General features: G+C 30.8%; 1 protein-coding gene across 1 annotated transcript; it reads right to left on the minus strand.

Moving 5' to 3' along the window:
* Nucleotides 1–5,112: 5,112 nt before the first annotated feature.
* LOC114332970 (uncharacterized) lies at nt 5,113–13,959 on the minus strand. The gene is made up of 2 exons (XM_028282777.2): nt 13,880–13,959; nt 5,113–5,569 (listed from the first exon to the last, which is right to left on the minus strand). Exons 1-2 carry the CDS (start codon nt 13,922–13,924, stop codon nt 5,222–5,224), a joined length of 393 nt encoding a protein of 130 aa, XP_028138578.2. The 5' UTR covers nt 13,925–13,959; the 3' UTR covers nt 5,113–5,221.
* Nucleotides 13,960–15,607: the final 1,648 nt, after the last annotated feature.

The raw sequence follows: 15,607 nt of genomic DNA on the forward strand, positions 1-15,607 counted from the left end.
ACGGCACAAATTCAACTTTGAAGTGGAGGGTAAGTAGAAACTAAATCCAAATTTTCATGCAATTCGTAGTTGCCCCTGGAAATTACACTCCAAAACGGTCATTTATTGGGCTATTTGTAAATCTTACTTGCACGAGTAGAAGCCGAGTTAAAATCGAAAAAGCTTCGAAAAATACTTATTTTGCAATTTGTATGATGCACTAATTTTGGAATATTTTGAGTTCTAATTATTGGATTTAAGTTTATTACACGCAATTTTCTTAGTTTTTTATTAAGGAATACATTTTTTATCTCTTAGTTTACGAGCTAGAGCCTTATAAACAATTAAATTGTTTATAACAATTTTTGACCACTTGGATCGAAATCCACCCTGGAAATTCGTAATTAGCAGCCAAAAATGGACACGCGCCAACTCGTAACTTTTAATGACAAAAATTTTCAAATCAAAATGTACACCGTCCAATTCGTAACTTTTCTATTACCTGACCTGCCAACTCGAAACTTTCTTCAGGTGAATTCGAAACCATTGATTAAATCTAATACCTTAAATCTAAACCGAATGTTTCTTGGTTTGCTTAAAAACATTATATTTGTATTATAATATGTACATATTATAATAAAATAGCAAAAATTGAAATATCTTAATAAAATAATTGAAACAATATTATAGTGTTTCATTAACACGTGTTATAAATAATTTTACGTGCATAGAAATCGGCCCATTTAAATATTTGGTCATTTTTGATGTCTCATATTTCCTAAACTTGTCGGTCGATTTAAGTGATTTTTTGAACATGTTATAGCCTGATTCTTTGACAATACCACTGTAATAATATTGTTGCTAAACAGGTAAATTTATTTATAAGGTTTATTGTATACCGGGTGTACCAATCAAACTGTGTTTTTTTTCTCAAAGTTCGTATCACCCTGTGGAATATTTTAGCATTTATAAAGTATGTACTGAAATTAAAACCCAACTATAGCCTCAGGGTTTCTTAACATTCTGTTTTTTTATTTATTCGTTTATGTTGGATAATAAAAAAGTTAGGTACTTTAACAACTAGGCATGTTCTCCTTCAATACACGGTGTTTTTAAATAAGTGCGACAAACTTTAATAGTATGGTATAACTAGACCCAAACCCAGACATCCAAAGTGAAAGTTATCATCCAACACCAAATTTTTCTATATGGTCCACATAATGTTCAGAAAAAAGTCACACCATTTTGAGCGTCAGGTTTGGGGGGAGAGGGGAGAGAAGTCGGTAAATTAGTAGTTTTTTAAGTTTTTCGTCAATATTTCTAAAACTATGCGGTTTAGCGTGAACAACCTTCTATACAAAGATGTTCTACATTAAATTTGAAATAAGAAAGGTCCAATGCATAATCCTTCTAAAATGAACGGTTCCAAAGTTACAGATGCGGTATATTATAATTGGTTCAAAAAAGGCCTAACCCAGACATCAAAAATAAAAGTTTTCCTCCAACACCAAATTGTTCTATATGGTCCACATATGGTTCAGTAAACAGTTACACCATTTTGAGCGTCCGGTTTTGGGGGGGAGATGGGGGAGAAGTCGGTAAATTAGTAGTTTTTTTAAGTTTTTCGTCAATATTTCTAAAACTATGCTTTAGCGTAAACAATATTCTATACAAAAATGTTCTACATAAAATTTAAAACAAAAAACGTCCTATACATAATTGTTATAGATTCAACGGTTCCAGAGTTACGGAGGGTGAAAAGTGGAGGTTTTCGACACTTTTTATATTTTTTGGGCAATTGATGATGATTTTGGGTGGTGAGGTTGACGTTTCTTCAAGGGTTTATCATTAACAAACCATCGGTCACTGAAATAGCAAATTTGATTTATAAAACCCAATCCTGTTAAAGAAAATCAGTAGGAAATTGCCCAAAAAATATAAAAAGTATCGAAAACCTCCACTTTTCACCCTCCGTAACTCTGGAACCGTTAATTTTATAACAAGTATGTATAGGACATTTTTTGTTTTAAATTTTATGTAGAACATTTTTGTATAGAAAATTGTTTACGCTAAAACATAGTTTTAGAAATATTGACGAAAAACTTAAAAAAACTACTAATTCACCGATTTCTCCCCATCTCCCCCCCAAACCGGACGCTCAAAATGGTGTAACTTTTTACAAAACAATATGTGGACGATATAGAATAATTTGGTGTTGGAAGAAAACTTTTACTTTGGATGTTTAGGTTAGGCCTTTTTTTGGACCAGTTATACTACACTACCTCCGTAACTTTGAAACCGTTCATTTTAGAAGGAATATGCATAGGGCCTTTTTTATTTAAATTTAATGTAGAACATTTTTGTATAGAAGGTTGTTTATGCTAAATCGTACAGTTTTAAAAATACTTACGAAAAACATAAAAAACTACGAATTTACCGACTTCTCCCCCTCTCCCCCCCCCCCCCAAACCCGACGCTCAAAATCGTGTGACTTTTTTCTGAACATTATGTGGACCATATAGAACAATTTGGTGTTGAAGGATAACTTTCACTTTGGATGTCTGCGTTTGGGTCTAGTTATACCATACTAATGTACTTATGTACTAATGTACTTAAAAGTAAGTAAAGTTTGACGAATTTATTTAAAAACACCGTGTATTGAATGAGAAAATGCCTAGATGTTAAAGTACCTAACTTTTTTATTATCTAACGTAAACGAATAAATCAAAAAACAAAATGTTAAGAAAACCTGAGGCTATAGTTGAGTTTTAATTTCAGTATTATATAAATGCTAGAATATTCCACAGGGTGATGCGAACTTTGAGAAAAAAACACAGTTTGATTGGTACACCCGGTATACAACGAAAATTTACCTGTTTAGAAACAATATTACTGTAGAGGCATTTTTAAAGAATCAGGTTATAACATGTTCAAAAATCACTTAAATTGGCCAACAGGCTTAGGAAATATGAGACATCAAAAATGACCAAATTTTTAAGTGGGCCGATTTTTATGCACGTAAGTTGATTATTTCCATCAAGTATATAGCTCTACACGAGCTTGGTTTTATCAAGTAATTGTAAATTCAATATTTAGATGTTTATCAATAATAAATTATTCAAATCCATCTGATAATTTAAAAGTAAAGATATTTTTCACATATGTTTATATTAAGTCTAAAGGATTATACCTTTATTTAGTTACGAATTCACCGGTAGTTGATTGGTTACCGAAAAATTACTTGAGGGCTAGAGTTACCAATTAGCCTGTAATTAGTATGGGGAAATAAAATAGTTACGAATTCACCAGGACCCCCAAAGAACACATGAGAAATACTTGGGTTTGTCCATAAGAATTGAAAAGGCTACTAGACCAGGGCGCATCTGTAAAAATATTAGTACATTTGGACGTTGAGAGGTGACTCATATTTTTTTGCAGAAATTGCTTGAAAATAGCTCATATATCTAATATTATTTGAGTTATCCTCCCACTCAAAAAGGTCCGGAACATTGTTTAAATAATCAAAATGTCAAAAAATGAAGGAAATATTCGATTTTGTTCTTCGTTTTTTGATTATAACTTTGGAAGTATTCATTTCTGAGAAAAGTTGTACTAATATAAAAGTTGCATAATTAAATTTCCTACAGTATAGAATTCGTTAATATTTTTAAAAATTGTCACCCTTGTTGCAAAATAGCAATAATTGCGAAAAAACGATAAAAAAACAAGGATTCGCATTTTACGTTTTTCAACCATTTATGCTACCCTTAGGACATTCATCTTTTACCAAGAAAAACTTTTTGATATAAGAAAAGAATACTGTGAATTTCATTGAGATCGGTTGAATAGATTTTGCAAAATAAATTTTGAAATCCAGCTTTCGCAAAAAATATTAATTCTTTCAAAATCTTGCAGGACTGAATATAAAGCAGACAGCATATTTAATTTTTTTACATACAGGAGAATACCGTACCTTTCATTTGCAATTTGCAAAATTAAAATCAGTTAACCACTACGGCGTCAGGAATTTTTTTAAATGCACTTTTTTTGGTGCTACGCGCAGGACAGCGGATAGTTTGCTTTGATTGGGCATTCCAATGACCTTTGATAATTATTGACAAATTTGAATTTTTAGTACATTTCGGTATAAATAAATAAATTTTTTTATTGCAAAATAAAAACACATGCTCTGTCCTTTGAAATAACACTTTTTTGGCAAAAACTTTCTTTGTTCATATATTTTAAGTTAGAGAATAAAAATTTATTATTTTTAAACATATGCAACTATTTAAACAATATTTCACAAACAATATTCAAATTAGTTTGATTTTTGTGGAATTAAAATATTAAAATACAACAAAATATAGTGTAAGAAAATAATATATTAGATAAAGATTGGAAGAAATTTTGGTGGAAATCAACTTGTGTGAATCGAACACCGCTGTCCTGCGCGTAGCACCAAAAAGCGTAGTTAATGGATTTTAATTTTAAAAATTGCAAATGAAAGGTACGGTATTCTTCTATACGTAAAAAAATTTCAACTTGCTATCTGCTTTATTTTTAGTCCTGCAATATTTTGAAACATGAATTTTTTTTACGAAAGCTGGATTTCAAAATTAATTTTGTAAAATGTATTGCACTGATATTAATGAAATTTACAGTATTATTTTACTATATTATATAGTTTTTATGAATAAAATATGAAGGTCCTAAGTGTAGCATGAATGGTGAAAAAACGTAAAATGCACATACTTGTTTTTTATGTTTTTTCGCAATTATTGCTATTTTGCAATAAGGGTGACATTTTTTAAAATTTGTAACCAATCCTATATTATAGGAAATTTAATTATGCAACTTTCTATTAGTATAACTTTTCTCGAAAATGAATACTTTGAAAGTTATAATCAAAAAACGAAGAAAATAATCGAATTTTTCCTTAATTTTTCGACATTTTGATTATTTAAACAATGTTCCGGACATTTTTGAGTGGGAGGATAACCCAATTATTATTATAGGAGATAGTTCCAAGAAACTTCTGCAAAAAAATATGAGTCACCTCTCAACGTCCATCTCAAAACGGATGTGCCCTGGACTATACGGTGACCTAAGTGACTATCCTGAAAATAATAGGTATTCTTTTTATTCTGGTATTCTTTATTCAAATAATTTACAAGTACATTATTTTGATAGTATTATAACTACCACTGTAGAAGAAAATAAAAAAGTTTTTTCCATTATTCACTTAATTGTTTTCATTGTCAATAATAAGTCTTCCACAGCGCCAAAAATTAAAACTTGCAATCTCAGGAGTGTCACTCTCAATGCGCTTTGTGCATCTCTTGTCAACTTTGTCTGCAGTTGTCTTATTGCCAGTAAGAAGCATTACAATCTCACGAAGGACGGTTTTGTCAATGTCACAATTTTCATTGGTAACTTTAAGTTTTATATTGATACAGAGAGTTTGCGGTGCCAAGGTTTTGATGTCAGGATTTGGAGCAACTACGAGTTTTCTAATGTCGTTTGGTCCACCGTAGGTAGCACCACAGCTTATAAAAGCTTCTGAAAGATCGTCAAGTGTGATTTTTTTTGCCTGAAAAAAATTTGTATTAATAATCACTAATATTTTAATTTAATTTAACTAGATGCAAAGGTTATTTCTTAAAGGCGTAGGTGCAAAATTTTGAGCCAACATATTTTAGATAAATTCATTTTTTTAGAATTCTGAGAAAACTAGGAGATAAAAAGATTTCATATTAGACGACATGACCAAGAAGAAGCACTGCTACTACTACAGATATCTAAAATAATTTGAATCAAAAGAACAATCATGGACGATTTATCAACAAAACAACTTATCTGGGTCGGACATATACAAAGAATGGATGAACATCATCATCATCATTCAACCCGAATCTATCCAATGCTGGATATATATCTCCCTCAGTCTTCTCCATGCATTTCTGTCCTGTGCTCTTTGCATCCAGTTTCTGTTGATCCGTTTGATGTCATCAGATTATCTGGTTGGCGGACGACCTCTACTTCGATATGCTTCTTGTCTTGGTCTACAGTGTATTATTCGCTGCGTTCATCTGTTATCCAACATTCTAGCTATGTGTCCAGCCCAGTTCCACTTTAAGGTCATAATTCTTTCAATGGCATCCTTTACTAATGTTCTCCGTCTTATATCCCTGTTCGTAATTCGATCCCGACGAGAAATGCCTAACATTGAGATTTAGCGTTCCATGACTCTTTGGGTAACACAAATTTTATTTCTTATTTTCTTTGGTTATTGCTAAAGTTTCTGTACCATAGGTAAGTACTGGCAACACACAATGATCAAATACTTTATTTTGAGACACATAGGCAGTTCTGACTTAAGGACATAGCTCAGCTTTCCGAATGCCACCCAAGTGAGCCCTATGCGGCGGATTAGTTCGCACGTTTGATTATCTCTTCCTACGCATATCTCATGCCCTAAATCCTTATAAGAGGTGGTTTCTTCAATAGGCATGCCATTTACTGAAATATTTTCGCTTAACACAAGATTTGCCATGATTTGCGTTTTTGTATAGTTGATTTTTAATCCAACTTGTAAGTAGGCTAGGTATAGTTTCTCTAGTTGCGATACTGCATCATCGATGCTGTCAGCAAAAAGAACAATATCGTCAGCGAATCTCAAATGACTAAGCATTTCTCCGTTGATATTAATTACTTTTTCACTCAGATTTGCGTTCTTAAACATATTATGCTCTAATAACGTTGTAAACAATTTTGACGAAATTGTTTCTCCCTGTCGCACTCCCCGTTTTATTTTAAATGCGTTGGTCTTTTTATCTGCCAGTTTCACGCTTGCTTTCACATTTTGACAGATGTATTTAATGATGTTTATATAGCGATAATCTATACGACACTCTGTTAAGGCTTTTAACATTTTTTGATGACTTATGGTGTCAAAAGCTTTTTCGTAGTCTAAAAATATTAGGACTAATGGCTTGTTATATTCAACTCTTTTTTCTACTAAGTTCTTAACTTTCGGATGACCAAGCGGGGGAAATTGTGACCCCAGCGTATGTTTTTCTTTAATAAATTCAAAAGTATTTTCAATTTTTAACTCATTATTTTTTTATTTGACTTTAATATCATTCTAGATATCCTCATATTTTGAAATAAAAAAAATTCCCTATATTTTACGAATAAAAAATATATTCCAAGTAGTGAAGTTGATGTTTAGTAAAATACCGTCTATTATGTGTAATTCCAAGTAGTTTTACGCTAATGACGTCGACTTTGCAAAGTAACAAGACACTTACTCAACATACACACTACACATGACACGAGTACTCATGTTGTGACTGGCTGAATGACATAAAGTCCATGCCAAAAAAAAATAAAAAAAACATTTTTTTATTAATTGTCATTTTTGAACTGGGGTCATTTTTCCCCCCTTGGTCATCCGTGTAACAAAAAAAGGTTGATCATTGGAAGGTTAATTACTTGTAAATGATCATTTGTGCCCAATCCTGCTCTCAAACCTGCTTGCTCTTTTGGCTGATAGAAATCCAACTTACTTCCTAGTCTGTTGTTAATGAAATGGATGAACAACTAATACCAAAACAAATACTAAACTGCCAACCAGGACGAAAGGGAAAAAAAAGGTAGACCGAGAAAAAGTTGGAAGGAAGAAATAGAGTAGATGAATAGAAGATCTGAGAGAAACAAACATAGAAGAGGACCTATGAAACAACCGAACGAAGTGCCGATTGGAAGTCTGAAAACAGCGTTAAATGTTATATGTAAATCGAGTAGCAGTGAATATACACTTCATCATAAAATATAAACTGACGTTCATAGAAATCGGCCCCATTAAAAAATTGGTCATTTTTGATGTTTCGAATTTCCTAAATCTGTTGTCCGATTTAAGTGATCTTTTTGATATTATACACTCACCGGTAGAGAAAACGGGCACCCCAAAAAATGGGTCATTTTTAATGTCTTGTATTTCCTAAACGTGATGTCCGATTTAAGTAATTTTTTTAATATGTTATAGCCTTATTCTTTATCAATATCGCTGTAATAATCTTGTTGCTAGACAGGTACACTGTCATTGTATACAGGGTGTAAGAATCAAACTGTGTTTTTTTCTCAAACTTTGGAACACCCTGTGGAATGTTCTAGCTTTTATAAAATACTAAAATTGAAACCCAACTATAGACACAGATTTTCTTAACATTTTGGTTTTTTATTCATTCGCTTATGTTGGATAATAAAAAAGTTAGGCACTTTAACAACTACCCCTGTTTTTCGTCAATACAGGGTGTTTTTCAATAAGTACGGCAAGCTTTAAGGGGTAATTCTGCATGATAAAATAATGACAGTTTGCTTTATAAACTTATGCCCGCAAATACTTCGTTTCTGAGATAGGGGGTGTTGAAATTGTTCTTACAAACTGACGATTTATTTATTGCTCTAAAACAGTTTGTGACATGCAAATGAAATTTGGTAAATTTTAAGAGCTAGTTATTGCGCATTTTTTGGCATACAATTGAGAATTTTATATTCACTATTGGCGTGCATACGGGATATATCTAAAATATTTATACCCGTATGCACGCCAATGGTGAATATAAAATTCTTATTTGTATGCCAAAAAATGCGCAATAACTACCTCTTAAAATCTACCAAATTCCATTTGCATATCACAAACCTTTTTAGAGAAATAAATAAATCGTCAGTTTGTAAGAACAATTTCAACACCCCCTATCTCGGAAACGAAGCATTTGCGGGCATACGTTTATAAAGCAAACTGTCATTATTTTATCATGCAGAATTACTCCTTAAAGTTTGCCGTACTTATTTAAAAACACCCTGTATTAACGAAAAACAGGGGTAGTTGTTAAAGTTATTAACTTTTTTATTATCCAACATAAGCGAATGAATCAAAAAACAGAATGTTAAGAAAACCTGAGGCTATAGTTTGGTTATAATTTCAGTATTTTATAAAAGCTAGAACATTCCACATGGTGTTCCAAAGTTTGAAAAAAAACACAGTTTGATTCGTACACCCTGTATACAATGACAATGTACCTCTCTAGCAACAATATTATTACAGCGATATTGATAAAGAATAAGGCTATAACATATTAAAAAATTACTTAAATCGGACATCAGGTTTAGGAAATACAAGACATTAAAAATGACCCATTTTTTGGGGTGCCCGTTTTCTCTGCAGGTGTAGGCCAGGGTAATAAGACAAAAATATACCCTGTTCGTGACACTCGAGCAGCCAGGGTACTGAATCGTTTTTTCGACAAGTAATACCTATAGGAACAAATTGTAACTATTTCCTGCTTAGGATCTGGCGGCCATTTTTATTTATAAACAATTAACTGTCAAAAAATGGCATTTTTTCCCTTTTTTTTCAAATCAATGGAAAACAGTGAAACTTATGATTTTTTTAGTACAAATATCTTTGAGATTCTGGAAAAAGCTTTAAAATGACATATTACAAAGTTTGATATACTCATTTATTGTTAATATAATTGCGAAAAAAGTCGGAATTGCAAAAAAAATTATTTTCGCAATAACTGCTGTAAAAGTTAGTGTACAGGTTTGAAATTTTTGTCAAATGAGGGTTCTTTGGTGCTTAATATGTGATAAAAATTTCAACTCGATTCATTCAATTGTTTAAATTTTATTCGAATTGTTTATCTCAGTGAGCATTTTTTTTGCACTAACATAAGTCAGAAAAAAATGACGCTAGAACCATTCCACAGGTGTCAAATGGAAGAGCATGAACTATATTTTCAACTTGGTTTAAAAAAAGCGAATAAAAAATGCATTTATTAGTAATAAATAATTGTGCAAAAGTATCGTAAATATTTCCTTATAAACTTTTTGAATAACTTTTTCCAAAAAAATTAACTTTTTTACCCTGTTTTAAGTGCAGAACTACCAAATAATGTTATTTATATCATAATTGATAAAAAATTGTAATAAATATATACTTATAATTTCTTATATAACAAAATAAAAAGTTTATAAGGAAAGATTTACGATACTTTTGCATAATTATTTATTACTAATAAATGCATTTTTTATTCACTTTTTTTAAACCAAGTTGAAAATATAGCTCATGCTCTTTCATTTGACACCTGTGGAATGGTTCTAACGTCATTTTTTTCTGACTTATGTTATTGTAAAAAAAATGCTCTCTGGGATAAACAATTTGAATAAAATTTAAACAATAGAATCAATCGCTTTGAAATTTTTATCACATATTAAGCACCAAAGAACCCTTATATGACAAAAATTTCAAAGCTGTACACTAATTTTTACAATAGATATTGCGAAATTAATTTTTTTTGCAATTCCGACCTTTTTTCACAATTATATTAACAATAAATGAGTATATCAAACTTTGTAATATGTCATTTTAAAGCTTTTTCCATAATCTCAAAGATATTTGTACTAAAAAAACCATAACTTTCACTGTTTTCCATTGATTTGAAAAATAATGGGAAAATGCCATTTTTTGTCACTTAATTGTTTATAAATAAAAATGGCCGCCAGATCCTACGCAGGAAATAGTTACAATTTGCTCTTATAGGTATTACCTGTCGAAAAAACGCTTCAGTACCCTGGCTGCTCGAGTGTCATGGAAAAAACGTTATTACCCTGGACTAGTGAGTGTAGATTAATTCTTACAATAACGCTGTATAGTCGAGGAAATGAAGCATTTTGTCTCGCAATTTTTTCGTCCAGCATGGATTTACTTGAAATTTTCACAGAAGGTAGGGAATAGCCCAAGAATCATTTTCTATATCATGCGGCTGTACGCTAAAACCTTGGGGGTGGCTGCCACCCCATCTCGGGGGTGGGAATTGTTTATTACACTTTAACCAGGAAAATCGATGTAAAAACTAATTCTAAGAAAAAATGTTTTTTACATTTTCTTCGTAAAACTAATATTTTTCGAGTTATTCGCGCTTGAAAGTAACAGTTTTTCGTCGAAAAAATCGACTTTTTAGAGAGTTTTTTGAGAATACCTCGAAAAATATGCAATTAATCAAAAAAACTGCAGAAATCAAAATTGTACCTTTTAGTAACAGAAACTAAATTCTTTTTCTATAATATCTTTAAGCCCAACACAAACCGAGATACGGTATGTTAAAAGTTAGCTTTTTTCGTCAAATGCATAATTTGAAATATTCAAAGCCAAATAAAGGGAAAAATTTGCATTTCAAAGAAAACTTAAATTATCTTTTTTCGAGTATATAATTAAATCTTTCAAAGAATAATAACAAAAAATTTCTAACGTGAAAATAGAGCGACTTATGATCAAAAAAAGGTCGGTACCTGCTTTTCTCTACGAAAAATTCGGTGAAAATAACCCCCTAACTACCCTCCTAATTAAAAACTGGTCTTCACCTTTCAGTAATTCCTTGTATATTTGTATTGTCAATACACCCAAGAAGTTTGACTTATTTAAAAAGCCTAATTTTAGAAAAATTAGAGTTTAAAGAAAAATAGATTTTTTTCAATTTCGTATTTTTTACCTTTTAATTCAAAATATCTCCGAAAACGTTGGAGATACGAAAAAAATGATAGATTACTAAATTAAAGACTTTTTAATAACTAAAATTATATTGTACATATATTTTCATTACAGGTAACAGTAAGCGAGATATAGCTGTTTAAAACCTCTATTTACGAGCACACACCGCCTTATTCGAACCCTTTAAACCCGCCCCAATTAAAAAGTAAGGGATCTAACGGAATTTATTTTACACAGTCTTATAGTTCTTCAAAAATTCTACAAAATAATTTTCGAAAAAACCTTTTATCGTCAAAAGTGAAGGAGTTATGTTTATAAAACAATTTTTTTTTTCGAAATGTTCGAATAGTCCGCTTATGGAACATTTTCAATGCATGTATAATACCACAGATCTGGTTCGTATACTGGAAGATGACTTAAAAACTAGCTGTATTTTTACTTCTACATATTTTTAAATTCGTATTTTTGTGTAAATAAATGTTTTTGTTTACTACTTATAAAATTATCTACTTATTAAATTATCTACTTATAAAAATTGTAATGTTCTTAAGAGTGGGTTTTAAGGGTTGAAATATTATGATATTATATCCTAAAGCATAAAACAATCATTATTTTTAGCCAATCAAAACCAAATTTTACTCATATTAAAGTTTACAACGTTTTTATATAATTTTTGACAATAAGGGTAGTTTACACCCCTAAAAATAATCGACGCCCTTGAGCATGTTATAGAATATGAAGTACAGGGTGAGGTGATCCTAATCCCAAATTTTTATGTAAATCGATGCAAGCCGAAATTATTCTTTTAGGATAACTGATTTTTTATATATAGCTCCAAGAAGGGTGGTTCTAAGGGTTGAAATATTATGATGGTATATCTTAAAGCATAAAACACTTATTATGTAACTAATTAGAAACAAATGTTGACAATATTAAAGTTTAAAATGTTATTTTATAATTTTTTACAATAAGGGGTAGTTTTCACCCTGAAAAAACCAAAAGCGTACAACGGCTCAATATAGAAAATGAACTAGAGGGTGAAATGAGCCTAATCCCAAATTTTTGTACAAATCGATGCTGGACGAAAAAATTGCGAGGTTTTGCCATTTTTTCAGCTTCATTTCCTCGACTAGTAATAATATTCTTGCTTAACAGGTAAATTTCAATTATACACCGGGTGTACAAATCAAACTGTAGCTTTTTCTCAAAGTTCGCATCACCCTGTGGAATATTCTAGCATCTATAAAATACTGAAATTAAAACCCAACTATATCGTCATGTTTTCTCAACATTCTGTTTTTTAATTCATTCGCTTATGTTGGACTATAAAAAAGTTGGGCCCTTTAACAACTAACCATGTTTCTCATCAATACAGGGTATTGGTAAAGAACTATGGCAAACTATAAGGGGCAATTCTGTATAAACAAATAATGACAGTTTGCTTTATAATCATCTGTCCGCAAATGCTTCGTTTCCGAGATAAGGGATGTTAAAATTTTTCTTACAAACTGACGATTTATTTATTGCTATAAAACCGGTTGAGACATGCAAATGAAATTTGGTGGGTCTTAAGTCGTAGTCACTGCGCATTTTCAAATGTATATTTAAGAATGTTATATTCACCGTTGGCGCGCATACGGGTCATATTACCCGTAAATAACCTGTAATATATCCCGTATGCGCGCCAGTGAAGAATATAAAATTCTTAGTTGTATGTCAAAATATGAACACTAACTTCGTCTTAAAATTCACCAAATTTAATTTTGCATATTTCAACAGGGTTTAGAGCAATAAATAAATCATCAGTGCGTAAGAAAAATTTTAACACTCCTGATCTCGGAAGCGAAGCATTTGCGGACATACAATAATAAAGCAACATAAGCGAACATGGCTAGTTGTTAAAGTACCTAACTTTTTTATGGTCCAGAATAAGCGAATGAAACAAAAATATAATGTTGAGAAAACATGATGCTATAGTGGGGTTTTAATTTTAGTATTTTATAAATGCTAGAATATTCACAGGGATGCGAACTTAAAAAACACACAGTTTGATTCGTATACCCTGTATTCAATGAATATTTTCTTGTTTAGCAACAATATTATTACAGCGATATTGTTAAGGAATAAGGCTATAACATATTAATAAAATCATTTATATCGGACAACAAGTTTAGGAAATTCGAGCCATCAAAAATGACCAAATTTTTAAGCGGGCCGATTTCTATGCCCATCAATTTAGATAAAAAATATAACAACTGTTGTAAAATAATGTAGAGAACAGTGTATTTCAGTAATTCAGCTACAAAAAAAGAACAAGTGACAAAATGAATCAAAAATATTACTTACCGCTGAAACGGATATTATAACAAGAATTACGACTAACACTTTCATTGTGAAAATTTTTGTAGAGCACGAACCACATTGATCTATTTAAATATATTTAAAGTGAATAATTAACATTTAAAATGATGGTACCTAATCGCCAATTAATAGAATTTTAATAGAGCAATAATACTGACATTAATATTTTATACAGGGTGTAACGAAAATACAGGTCATAAAGTCAATCACATATTCTGGGACCAAAAATAGTTTGATTGAACCTAACTTACCTTAGTACAAATGTGCATATAAAAAAAGTTACAACCCTTTGAAGTTACAAAATGAAAATCGATTTTTTCCAATATATCGAAAACTGTTAAAGATTTTTTATTGAAAATGGACATATGGCATTCTTATGACAGTAGCATCTTAAGAAAAAAATATAGTGAAATTTGGACACCCTATAAAAATTTTATGGGGGTTTAGTTCCTTTAAACCCCCCAAACTTTTGTGTACGTTCAAATTAAATTATTATTGTAGTACCATTACTTAAACACAATATTTTTAAAACTTTTTTGGCTCTTAGTACTTTTTCGAGAAAAGTCAGTTTTTATCGCGATATTTTGAATATTTTTCAAATCCACCACATATTTGTATATGGTTAAGTACGTTTATGGAGACTTTGTAATTATATGAAAATTTATGTATGATTTACATTTTTAGGTATATTTTGAACCGTATTAAAAAAGAAGCCATATCTCAATAAAAGTTGCCTTCTCGAAAAAATACAAAGAGGCAAAAAAGTTTTAAAAACATTTTGTTTAACTAATGGTGTCGCAGTAATAGTTTAATTGGAGCGTACACAAACATTTGGGGGGTTTAAAGGAACAAAACCCCCATAAAATTTTTATGTAAACATATTAAAAAAGAAGCCGCAACTCGATAAAAACTGCCTTATCGAAAAAATACTAGGAGCCAAAAAAGTTTTAAAAATATCGAATTTAACTAATGGTACCACAATAATAATTTAATTGGAACGTACAGAAAAGTTTGGGGGGGTTTAAGGGAACAAAACCCCCATAAAATTTTTATGGGGAGCACAAATTTCACTATAATTTTTCTTTAAGATGCTCCTGCCACAGAAATGCCACATATCCATTTTCAATAAAAAATCTCTAATAGTTTTCGATATATTCGAAAAAATCGATTTTCATTTTGTAACTTCAAAGGGCTATAACTTTTTTTATGTGCATATTTGTACTAAGGTAAGTTAGGTTCATTCGAACTATTTTTGGTCCCAGAATATGTGATTTAATTTATGACCTGTATTTTTGTTACACCCTGTATAATTATCAGCTATAGCGCTAATATTGTGATTTTGTTTTTTCCATTGGTATAAATACAGGGTGTCCAAAAACTCTACCAAGAAAGGGAAACAGGACATTCCTCAGATAACTTTAAGACAATTTAACCCAATTTACCTAATTCGAAAATGCTTCCTAAGGGAGCTGGAGCTCATTGAAGATGGCATCTTGGAATTAGTTTTTCTTAAATATCTCAAGAACGATTCTATTTAGAAAAACGAAAACATTTTTGATACTGGGTTATTAAATTGTGAGGTATTCGTACTAAAAGGTAGTCGTGCTTTAAGTCAGTAGGATGCACCATTTTCTAGAAAAATCGATTTGAAAATATTTAGTTTTTTCAAATAAAAGAAAAAATAAAAACAATCTGAAAATGCGAGCATTATCA

Source organism: Diabrotica virgifera, chromosome 1 (assembly GCF_917563875.1).
Source record: "Diabrotica virgifera virgifera chromosome 1, PGI_DIABVI_V3a".
In the NCBI taxonomy this organism is placed as follows: Eukaryota; Metazoa; Arthropoda; class Insecta; order Coleoptera; family Chrysomelidae; genus Diabrotica; species Diabrotica virgifera.

Coding starts and splice junctions, on each gene's coding strand:
- LOC114332970 (XM_028282777.2), bottom strand. CDS start 13,924: ATGAAAGTGTTAGTCGTAATTCTTGTTATAATATCCGTTTCAGCG. Junction 5,570..13,879: donor TTATAATATCCGTTTCAGCG/GTAAGTAATATT, acceptor AATTTTTTTCAG/GCAAAAAAAATCACACTTGA.